Source organism: Oncorhynchus clarkii, chromosome 10 (assembly GCF_045791955.1).
Source record: "Oncorhynchus clarkii lewisi isolate Uvic-CL-2024 chromosome 10, UVic_Ocla_1.0, whole genome shotgun sequence".
Classification (NCBI taxonomy): Eukaryota; Metazoa; Chordata; class Actinopteri; order Salmoniformes; family Salmonidae; genus Oncorhynchus; species Oncorhynchus clarkii.
In genome coordinates this window covers 64,073,874-64,086,051 of record NC_092156.1, presented here as the reverse complement: position 1 = coordinate 64,086,051, position 12,178 = coordinate 64,073,874, and the positions used below count along the sequence as shown (strand labels likewise).

The window sequence follows — 12,178 nt, the reverse complement described above, 5'->3', positions numbered from 1 at the left end:
CTGGCTACCGGCGGGGGCTGCACTTGTCTCCCACACATACACACACACACACAACTATGCTGCACCAGTCAATGAGTGCACACACACATACACACACAGTCATACACACACGCACACATACACACACTCCTCCGTCTCTATCTCTGAGACGAACACACAAGGCTCCTCTCTCTTCACTCGCCGGCTCTGTCTTCGCTGTGACAACATCACCACACCTCAGCTCTGTAAGCTTAGCTAGCTACATTCCCTCTAACAGAGAGCCTTGTCAATCTGTTAGCTAGCTACCTTCGCTCTCAGAGAGCCTTGTCAATCTCTTAGCTAGCTACCTTAGCTCTAACAGAGAGCCTTGTCAATCAGTTAGCTAGATACCTTCGCTCTAACAGAGAGCCTTGTCAATCTGTTAGCTAGCTACCTTCCCTCTAACAGAGAGCCTTGTCAATCTGTTAGCTAGCTACCTTCCCTCTAACAGAGAGCTTTGTTAATCTTGCTTTGGAGAGACTGGAGGGTGAAGGGATCCTTCTGGAAAATGGACACAGACAATCTGGAGTGGTACACTAAGAACGATGCCGACGTAAAGGTAGGGAAAAGAGGGGAGGAGGAGATAGAACGAGGGAAGGAGAGAGAAGGGGAGGAGTCAAGCTGTGTTTTGTCTATGCGTTTTGTCAATGCGTTTTGTCGATACGTTTTTATCGATGCGTTTTGTCAATGTGTTTTGTCTATGTACGTGTTCACGGGTTCTGTTATGTTCTGTTTCTGTCTGGCTGAGACAGAAGACAGGTTATGATCTACAGGACTTTAATGAGGACCAGCCAACCTTTTGATACAGGATGCAGGAACTGTCACCTGTTATAAAGCGAAGGGCACAAGGGTAGACGGCATCCAAAGGTTTAAGAGTAGTGGAACTGGCACGAAAGTTGAGTGTACAACTTTCTGTCAGACAGGAAACAATGTGTGCTTTCTGATAGTGTCAAGTCAACTTACCTTGATATTACTAAAGGTGTCCCACAGGGGTCGATTTTGGGACCTGTCCGCTTGACTATTTATATAAATAATATTGGTCTATCTGCAAAAACCGGTAACATTCATCTGTATGCAGATGTCACTGTACACTACTGTCGCTACGGCTGACCAGGTTTTTTTTGAGCTGCAATCTGATTTAGTCTCCTTGCAGAAGGACCTTGTCGATTTAAAATTGGTACTTAATGCCGGAAAAACTAAATGTATGCTGTTTTCTAATTCTCGTAGAAATATTTGAGATGGCTCACACATTTATGCATTGGATGGTTCTTTCATCGAGCAGGTTCCCGCCTATAATTATCTGGGCTTTTGGATTGACAGTAATTTGACGTTTAAGAAACGTACGGTGACACCATTTATCGGAATGCAGCAGCCATTACTCTTAAACCTTTGGATGCCGTCGACCACAGCGCCCTTCACTTTATTTATCACAAGTTACAGTTTTACTACGCGTCACTGCATCCTGTATCGAAAGGTTGGCTGGTCCTCATTAGAGTCGCCTAGATCCCTTCATTACTCCCTTTTTTGCTTACAACGCCAGCATATTGAGCGACAACCGTCCTGGTTTAGGGACACCGGTCCCGTAGAGGTTCCGACCTACCAAACGTACTGTTCAAAATGTAAAATGCGCGACACCAAACCTGTTCACAGGGATGGTTAACTCTCAAGGTTCCACTAGTACTTATCGATCTAAGTAAATCCTCCTTCAGTTTTAGTCCGCCCCATTTTTTGGAATAGCCTACAAAACTCACTACATGTACACCTTGACTCTCTGGCGCCTGTAGGGCAATTCAGGACTTTAATGTTGAATGAATCTAATGATAATTGAAACTGTTTGGATTTCATGTAAATAATTGTATTTGTGGCGTTTGAGGCTGCAGTGTTGATTCTGTCATTTGTAGTTTATTTCATTTGTATTGATCATTTTGAATGTGTTGTATTGTTGTCCTCAGGGCACCATGGCAAATGGCAAATGGTAAAATAAAAATAAAAATCCAAATAACTTCACAGCTCAGACTGTCAGGAAATAGGCTGAGAGAGGCTGGACTGAGGGCTTGTATGCCTGTTGTAAGGCATGTCCTCACCAGACATCACAGGCAACACTGTTGCCTATGGTCGCTGGACCAGACAGGACTGGCAAAAAGTGCTCTTCACTGACGAGTCGCGGTTCTGCCTCACCAGGGGTGATGGTTGGATTTGCGTTTATTGTCGAAGGAATGAGTGTTACACCGAGGCCTGTACTCTGGAGCGGGATCGATTTGGAGGTGGATGGTCCGTCAAGATATGGGGCGATGTGTCACAGCATCATCGGACTGAGCTTGTTGCCATTGCAGGCAATCTCAACGCTGTGCGTTACAGGGAAGACATCCTCCTCCCTCATGTGGTACCCTTCCTGCAGGTTCATCCTGACATGACCCTCCAGCATGACAATGCCACCAGCCATACTACTTGTTCTGTACGTGATTTCCTGCAAGACAGGAATGTCAGTGTTCTGCCATGGCCAGCGAAGAGCCCTGATGATCTCAATTCCATTGAGGGCCATTCCCCCCAGAAATGTCCGGGAACTTGCAGGTGCCTTGGGGGAAGAGTGGGGTAACATCTCACAGCAAGAACTGGCAAATCTGGTGCAGTCCATGAGGAGGAGATGCACTGCAGTACTTAATGCACTGTTACTTTTGATTCTGACCCCCCCTTTGTTCAGGGACACATTATTCCATTTATGTTAGTCACATGTCTGTGGAACCTGTTCAGTTTATGTCCCAGTTGTTGAATCATACAAATATTTACACATGTTCAGTTTGCTGAAAATAAACACAGTTGACAGTGAGAGGACGTTTATTTTTTGCTGAGTTTACATGCTGGTGTTTTCACTGATTCATGTACAACATCTCTCGAATCTGTTTGCTTACAAAGTGACTGGCACTCCATGTGAAATGTCAAACTACGTTTCTTATCAGTACGCATTTAAGGCAACTGTGCTGTTATTGTGAGAATGGCCTATTACAGCTAAATAGTAAGCCATTTTAAGGTATTATCAGTTCTGAAATGCAAGACTGATGTACAGTACATGAGAACAGAACATACTTTAGACCTGAATGTATCCCTCAATCCATGAATAAGAATCACAGAGCATTGCCTGTGTTCTCTTCTCTGTGTGTCGCAGATAAAGATGTCCCAGGTGAAACAGGTGGGCCTGCTGGCTGCCGGGTGCCAGCCCTGGAACAAAGATGTGTGTGCTGCCAGTGAAGACCGGTTCGCTTACTGTGCAACACTTGCTATATATGTCTACCAGGTAATTAGCTTGGCAAACATCGGTGTGTGTGTGTGTTTGTGTGTGCTCGTGCGTGCGTTGGCGTGCGTGCGTCTCTCTTTACGTGTGCTCTCTCACTTCTCTGTTGAAAGGACACTCATCTGCAAGTGATTTCTGTCATTGACGTTTTCCTTATCTATCGTTATCTCTGCCACTCCATCTGTTTACATATGCAACACCAATACCAATGTATCTGCACCCATGCAGTTGGACCACAGATACAATGAGTTCAAGCTTCGAGCCATCATGTCAGAGCACAAGAAGACCATCACGGCCATATCGTGGTGCCCACACAACCCCGAGGTGTTTGCCAGCGCCAGCGCTGACAACCTGCTCATCATCTGGAACGTGGCAGAGCAGAAGATTGTGGCCAGGCTGGATAACACCAAAGGTACTGATAATGAACTATGCCCAGTGGAGGCAGATGTACAGGGGAGTGGGTGGGCCAGAGGTGTGTGTTCAGTAGGGAGAAAACATTTTGAACAGACTAGATAACACCAAATGTACTGAACATAGAGACACATGGTCTGTATAACGCAAAAGATACTGGTTCTGATCAATCATCAGAATAGAAATGAGGAATGACTGTGGACCAGTGGTAAGGGAGTTTACCTGGGAGTAGGCTCCTCTTTAGACACTACTGATGGGAGACTTGTCAGAGAGGCTAGAGAGAGTAGGTTGGGTTGCCTTGGGAGGGTGACTCAGTGTAGTGAAGTGTTTGTGTGCTTAGTAATGTCATCAGGACTGGCTATTGTTGCTGCTACACTGACTTCTATCAGGAGGGAGATGGCTGACGACTGGGTGGTTTGGTGTTATTTGTTTTTCTAGGAGAGAGAGAGTGTGTGTGGGCGGGTGGGGGGGGGGTGAATGTGTGTGTTTGTTTGTGTGTGTGTGTGTATCTAATGTGTGTGTGTATCTAATGTGTGTGTGTATCTAATGTGTCTCCAACCCTTGTGTACCCTCACCCAGGCATCCCAGCGTCTCTGAGCTGGTGCTGGAACGCAGGTGACGGCGTGGCGTTTGTGTCCCACCGGGGCCCTCTCTACCTGTGGGCCATCAGCGGGCTGGACGCCGGCGTCACCATCCACAAGGAGGCACACAGCTTCCTGTCCGACATCTGTCTGTTCCGCTGGCACCCCGTCAAGAAGGGCAAGGTGGTGTTTGGACACACAGACGGGAGCCTCTCTATCTTCCAGCCAGGTAAGACTGAGGCTGCATCTCAATAGTTTAAAGATAGTCTAGACTGAGGCTGCATCTCAATAGTTTAAAGATAGTCTAGACTGAGGCGCCATCTCAATAGTCTCTAGGTAGTCTAGACTAAGGCTGCATCTCAATAGTCTAAGGATAGTCAATCCATCAGTCAAATGTATTTATAAAGCCCTTCTTACATCAGCTGATGTCACAAAGAGCTGTACAGAAACCCAGCCTAAAACCCCAACAGCAAGCAATGCAGGTGTAGAAGCACGGTGGCTAGGAAAAACTCCCTAGAAAGGCCAGAACCTAGGAAGAAACCTAGAGAGGAACCAGGCTATGAGGGGTGGCCAGTCCTCTTCTGGCTGTGCCGGGTGGAGATTATAACAGAACATGGCCAAGATGTTCAAATGTTCATAGATGACCAGCATGGTCAAATAATAATAATCACAGTGGTTGTTGAGGGTGCAACAGGTCAGCACCTCAGGAGTGAATGTCAGTTGGCTTTTCATAGCCGATCATTCATAGTATCTCTACCGCTCCTGCTGTCTCTAGAGAGTTGAAAACAGCAGGTCTGGGACAGGTAGCACATCTGGTGAACAGGTCAGGATTCCATAGCCACAGGCAGAACAGTTGAAACTGGAGTAGCAGCACGGTCAGGTGGATTGGAGACAGCAAGGAGTCATCAGGCCAGGTAGTCCTGAGGCATGGTCCTAGTGCTCAGGTCCTCTGAGAGAAAGAAAGAAAGAAAGAAAGAAAGAAAGAAAGAAAGAAAGAAAGAAAGAAAGAAAAAGAAAGAGAGAGAGAGAAATAAATAAATAAATAGAGAAAAGAGACAGAGAGAATTAGAGAGAGCATACTTAAATTGACACAGGACACCGGATAAGACAGGAGAAATACTCCAGGCTGAGACAGGAGGGGTCGGGAGACACTATGGCCCGGTCTGACGATACCCCCGGACAGGGCCAAACAGGCAGGATATAACCCCACCCACTTTGCCAAAGCATAGCCCCCACACCACTAGAGGGATATCTTCAACCACCAACTTACCATCCTGAGACAAGGCCGAGTATAGCCCACAAAGATCTCCGTCATGGCACAACCGAAGTTGTAGCCAACCCGGACAGGAAGATAACATTAGTGACTCAACTCACTCAAGTAACGCACCCCTCCTAGGGACGGCATGGAAGAGCACCAGTAAGCCAGTGACTCAGCCCCTGTAATAGGGTTAGAGGCAGAGAATCCCAGTGGAGAGAGGGGAACCGTCCAGGCAGAGACAGCAAGGGTGATTCGTTGCTCCAGTGCTTTTCCGTTCACCTTCACACTCCTGGGCCAGACAACACTCAATCATATGACCTACTGAAGAGATGAGTCTTCAATAAAGACTTAAAGGTTGAGACCGAGTCTGCGTCTCTCACATGGGTAAGCAGACCATTCCATAAAAATAGAGCTCTATAGGAGAAAGCCCTGCCTCCAGCTGTTTGCTTAGAAATTTTAGGGACAGTAAGGAGACCTGCGTCTGTGACCGTAGCGTACGTGTATGTATGTACGGCAGGACAAAATCGGAAAGAAAGATAGGAGCAAGCCCATGTAATGCTTTGTAGGTTAGCCTTAAAACCTTGAAATCAGCCCTTGCCTTAACAGGAAGCCAGTTTAGAGGGGCTAGCACAGGAGTAATATGATCACATTTTTTGGTTCTAGTTAAGATTCTAGCAGCCGTGTTTAGCACTAACTGAAGTTTATTTAGTGCTTTATCCGGGTAGCCGCAAAATATAGCATTGTAGTAGTCTAACCTAGAAGTGACAAAAGCATGGATTAATTTTTCTGCATCATTTTTCGACAGAAAGTTTCTGATGTTTGCAATGTTACGTAGATGGAAAAAAGCTGTCCTTGAAAAAGTCTTGATATGTTCTTCAAAAGAGAGGTCAGGGTCCAGAGTAACGCCGAGGTCCTTCATAGTTTTATTTGCGCCGACTGTACAACCATCAAGATTAATTGTCAGATTCAACAGAAGATCTCTTTGTTTCTTGGGACCTAGAACAAGCATCTCTGTTTTGTCCTAGTTTAAAAGTAGAACATTTGCAGCCATCCACTTCCTTATGTCTGAAACACAGGTTTCCAGGGAAGACAATTTTGGGGCTTCACCATGTTTCATCGAAATGTACAGCTGTGTGTCATCCGCATAGTAGTGAAAGTTAACATTATGTTTCCCGAATGACATCACCAAGAGGTAAAATATATAGTGAAAACAATAGTGATCCCAAAACGGAGCCTTGAGGAACACCGGAATTTACAGTTGATTTGTCAGAGGACAAACCATCCACAGAGACAAACTGATATTTTTCTGACAGATAAGATCTACACCAGGCCAGAACTTGTCCGTGTAGACCAATTTGGATTTCCACTCTCTCCAAAAGAATGTGGTGATCGATGAGTACACATCCGTACTCAGTCTAGACTGAGGCTATCTCAATAGACTATAGACATTCTCGACCGTGGCTGCATCTCAATTGGGCTGGGCAAGAACTGGCAAGAACTGGCAAGAACCGGGCATGCGCTTCCCTATTACAAACAATTTTACATTTGAGTCATTTAGCTAGCAGACAGTCTTATCCAGAAAAACAACCACATATTACAATTATTGCAAGTACAGATGTAGGATCTTAATTTGAGCCAGTTTGCTACAGCAGGAAAATAATCCTGCAGCAACAGGAAATGTGAATTATTATGTGGATTATAATTCATGGATATATTTTGTAGACGTTGATACATTTTTTGTTAGGGCAAATCAAGACTGACATTTTAAAGTGAAAATGACATACTATAGAAGCCTTTTAAAACCTTGAATACAATACAAGTTTGCATTTCCTGCTGTGCAGGAAAATTCCCAGTAACAAAAGAGTGATCAAATGAAGATCTTACATCTGTAGACCCTTCTTCGAAATAGCTGCTATCAGTAGAATCAGTTCCAGGAAGAAAAAACACAACCTTTAAATATGTATTTGTTGACTGTTTTTTCCACATGAGAACCTTTATTTGGTACCTCCCGGTATTTCATTAGGGGCTGTGGTGACTTTATTTAGTCAGTTGATGCAGCAGGTCTCCTCTCCTGTCCTAGGATCGAAAAACCAGAAGCACGTGTTGCGCCCGGAGTCTTTAGAGGGGACGGACGAGGAGGACCCGGTCACAGCGTTGGAGTGGGATCCCCTGTCTACAGACTACCTCCTAGTGGCCAACCAGCATAATGGCATCCGAATGGTCGACTCAGAGGGGCTCACCTGTGTCACTACCTTCAGCTTCCCCAGTTCAGCTGCCTCTGTACAGTGTCTGGCCTGGGTCCCCAGTGCACCCGGCATGTTCATCACTGGAGGTAAGGACATATTGGGGTAGGGTTTACGGGTAGGGTACAATGGGTTAGGGTGTAGGGGGGAGGGGAAAGCTGGGTCCCCAGTGCCCCCGGCCTGTTCATCACTAGAGGTAAAGACATAGGGTGCTGGGGGTTACGGTAAGGTCACAGCCCTGGGTTTGGTCTTTACACGAGGTCGGGTATGTAGCTAGAGGTCAGTTGTGTAAGGCTCAGGCCTTTAGAACTGTCAATACCACTGTTCCAACGTGTTCCTTCTGTTCCCAGATTCTCAAGTTGGTGTGTTGAGGATATGGAACGTGTCCAGATCTACACCGCTGGACAACTTTAAACTGAAGAAGACCGGCTTCCATGCTTTACATGTGTTAAACTCTCCCCCGGCCAAGAAATGTAAGCATCTGACACACTACTGACACATTAGCTCTGATAATCCACAAATGAGGGTAGAATCCAAAGTCTGCAGCACACTCTTAGAAAAAAAGGTGCTATCTACAGCTGTCCCAATAGGAGAACCCTTTGAAGAACCCTTTTTGGTTCGAGGTAAAACCGTTTTGTTTCAAGGCATAATCCTTTTGGGTTCCATCTACAACCCTTTCCACAGAGAGTTGTATATGGAACCCAATAGGGTTCTACCTAGGGTTACACTATAGGGACAGCGGAAGAACCTTTTTGGATCCCTTTTTTCTAAAAGGGAACAATAACTTCAGAGTTTTGGATATGAATGACTGATCTTGTGAAATAAGATTGCAATATCTCTTGGAAAAACTGTAACTTTTGTGTGTTCTTTCCCCATTCTTGCTATCACCTGACCCCGCCTGGCCCCGCCATTATTTGCCTCCTACCCTCATTTTAGCCTTGAGCTCCAGCTCCCCGACAAAGAGCCACTACACATCATCCACCAGTGAGGCTGTTCCTCCTCCTACTCTATCCCAGAACCAGGCATTCTCCCTCCCCCCGGGCCACGCGGTCTGTTGCTTCATGGATGGAGGGGTGGGGCTCTACGACATGGGAGCCAAGAAGTGGGACTTCCTACGAGACCTGGTGAGGGAGGGAGGGGAAGAGATTGGGTGGGGGGGTGAAAAGAAGGGAGGACAAGTGGTAGCAAGGGAGGTAGGGAAATTGGGATGATGCTAAGGGCGTTCTTCTATTTCTTGTTTGTGTTTGCATTTCTGTTGTACATAACTCCCAATCCAGTTCACGTTGAAGAAGACCTGACCATGAAACAATATGTTGTTCTCAGGGTCATGTTGAGACCATATTTGACTGTAAGTTCAAGCCAGACGACCCCAACCTGTTGGCGACAGCGTCGTTTGACGGGACCATTAAGGTGTGGGACATCAACACCCTCACAGCGGTTTATACGTCTCCCGGCAACGAGGGTGTGGTCTACTCTCTGTCCTGGGCTCCTGGTAAGACATGGGGAGAGAACACACACAGACCATAAAACTTTGGGTGTTTCTCAATATGCATTGTACCGTTGCTCCACACTCTCGTGCTCCGAGTGCACTCTCCGAGGACGAGAGTGTGGAGAACGCACAAAACATGACATTTGAGAAGCACCCCCCTACTGTACTACCTCACGCTGCACCTCCCCATTCAGTGAACCTTCTTCCAGCCAGGACAATGGCAACAATAGAGACGAAACAAGATATACACAAAGCAAATGTTTTACTTCATAACTATCAGCTAGCTATATGTGACTCGTAATAATCTAGCTAACCAGACAGTTTAACAGGCAAAAAGTCCCCCTATTGAATTACTAGTCTTGCTATCTCTGCACAGTACAGTGGATATTGTAGGCAGGTAAACATGCCAAAAAATAACACAGTATGCATTTTTTAATATATCAAGAAAAAAACATTGTAGTCAGTTTATTTTTTCTCGCTTCAGCTCAAATAATGCCCGTTGATTTCAAGAATTGAGCGTGTTTTTTTTACATGGTTGCGTCATATTTCTGTGCACACTTTCCACACTTTGCACACTTTCCATTGAAGCTTGCGTCTATGCATTAATAATGATTTACTGAATATAAATTAAGAAGTCAACTTTATGCACTTTTTTTATGATTCAAACCAGTTATGAAACATGCGTTCTTTCATTTGGAAGTCGTAAATATGTCTCTTGTTATCTTCGTGTGTGTTCTTCGAAAGGAGACCTGAACTGCATAGCCGGAGCCACGTCCCGGAACGGTGCATTCATCTGGGATGTGAAGAAAGGCAAGATGATCACACGATTCAATGAGGTACGTCAACAACACTGACGAAAAACACGACAGTCATAAGGGCTTTTCACATTACTGAGCCGAACCGAGCTAAACCAAACCAAGCTGTACTGAGCTAGCCTGGTCACGCATCCACTAGCCAGCACAGTTTTGTTCGGGTCGGCATGATAGTGTGAAAAGGTTAGTAGAGTGATCTATCAATAATCTCTTTAGTTTATCAATATTTATTTTTACGTTTTAGACTTTTTGTTCCCTTGTGTACTCAACAGCATGGGAATCATGGTATCTTCTGTATCGCATGGAGCCATAAGGACTCTAAGAGAATAGCCACATGTAGTGGCGACGGCTTTTGCATCATTAGGACCATCGACGGCAGGGTCTTACACAAGTACAAGCACCCTGCTGCTGTGTTTGGTTGTGACTGGAGCCAGAATAACAAGTAAGAGTCCACTTGTGTAGTTCACCTTCATTACTGTATAACAAGTATACTGGAAGATACAGTTAGTTACCTATATTCTACTAGATCTATCCTTTCTCTCGCTCTCTTTTTCCTTCTTTCTTTCTTTCTTTCTTTCTTTCTTCTGTCTGTCTCTTTCTCTCTTTCACTCTTTTTTTCTTTCTCTCTCCATTCCCAGAGACATGATAGCCACGGGCTGTGAGGATAAAAATGTGCGTGTGTACTACCTGGCCACCAGTTCTGACCAGCCACTCAAGGTGTTCACGGGTCACCTGGCCAAGGTGTTCCACGTGCGCTGGTCTCCTCTCCGAGAGGGTATTCTCTGCAGTGGCTCAGATGACGGGTACACGCAGCACATTAATACATTATTCATATATGTTCTTTCACTGAGTCTCACAGCACATTGCATTAGGGTAATTTATCACATCCACCAATGTGTAACAGTACCTGAATAATGTATGGCAAACACTTTGTCCAGATACTGATACACAGGTAGTTATTTGATATGCTATCATTATCAATACAGATGCCATTGGTTTGAGTAGTCACTCTATTATGTACATGGGAGTCCGTATATAACCCCTCCCTCCCTCCTTCTCCAGGACTGTGCGTATCTGGGATTATACCCAGGATGCCTGTATCAACGTGCTGAGTGGTCACACGGCGCCGGTCCGAGGCCTGATGTGGAACACGGAGGTGCCCTACCTGCTGACCAGCGGCAGCTGGGACTACACCATTAAAGTCTGGGACACCAGGGACGGAACCTGCCTGGACACCTGCTACGACCACGGCGCTGATGTTTATGGTACCGGTCCTCAGTAATGAATCAGGAACACCACACTGCAGCCATCATCAAATAGACTCAGCCACAGGCCCAGGATAATTTCTAGACTGCAAACTGACCAGAAGCCCAAACATGTCATATTTGACTAAAGCATTATCATCTCAAACCTTGCTTGCGTTTGCATACAATCACATAACTCCTACTATTATGCGTGGGAATCAAAATTTAAATCACTTGGAGCTGATTTGCTGGTGTTTTCATAGCCTTTTATGTCCAACAAGAAAACAAATTGAAATATAGGGGGGGGGGGGTTGTTAACAAACTTTGGGGGCCAAATAAAAGTATCTGGGGACCACCAGTTGGGGAAACCTGCTATGCTTTATAGAGGCCAATGAATGTGAAATGAAATGTAAGGTACTGTTTCTACACTGACACTGTGTCTGCAATGCTGTAACCTGATCTGATTCCTCCAGGCCTGACTTGCCACCCCAGCCGTCCGTTCACCATGGCCTCATGTTCCCGGGACTCTACGGTCAGGTTGTGGTCCCTCACTCCGCTCATCGCTCCGCTCCTGGTCAACGTCCTGGCTGACCACAGCTGGGATGACATCATCGGCAACACGGGTCAGTCAGTTATCACTCTCCCACCAGTTACTATGACTATATTGTTACAGAAGTGTTGATTGCTCATAACTCTGTCTCCACCGTGAGAAAGTGATACCGCAAATATTTATCAGTCCAAACACGACATAGCCTCACAAGAACCATTATTCTGAATGACATCATTCTGAACCTGTGTGTGTCTGCATGGTAGAGTACTATATCCCCTCCTCT

The 12,178-nt window shown here is 45.6% G+C and overlaps 1 protein-coding gene across 1 annotated transcript in view; it reads left to right on the top strand.

Annotated features, from left to right (window-relative positions):
• The window catches only part of LOC139419711 (WD repeat-containing protein 17-like), a 29,170-nt gene that overhangs the window by 11,411 nt on the left and 5,581 nt on the right, over positions 1–12,178 (top strand). Inside the window, exons 2-13 of the mRNA XM_071169696.1 lie at positions 3,182–3,310; positions 3,536–3,719; positions 4,298–4,528; positions 7,638–7,889; positions 8,151–8,273; positions 8,737–8,924; positions 9,124–9,292; positions 10,034–10,125; positions 10,374–10,543; positions 10,740–10,904; positions 11,164–11,366; positions 11,819–11,968. Coding sequence (XP_071025797.1) covers positions 3,188–3,310; positions 3,536–3,719; positions 4,298–4,528; positions 7,638–7,889; positions 8,151–8,273; positions 8,737–8,924; positions 9,124–9,292; positions 10,034–10,125; positions 10,374–10,543; positions 10,740–10,904; positions 11,164–11,366; positions 11,819–11,968 — 2,050 coding nt within the window. The 5' untranslated portion in view covers positions 3,182–3,187. The remainder of the gene's footprint in view (positions 1–3,181; positions 3,311–3,535; positions 3,720–4,297; positions 4,529–7,637; positions 7,890–8,150; positions 8,274–8,736; positions 8,925–9,123; positions 9,293–10,033; positions 10,126–10,373; positions 10,544–10,739; positions 10,905–11,163; positions 11,367–11,818; positions 11,969–12,178) is intronic.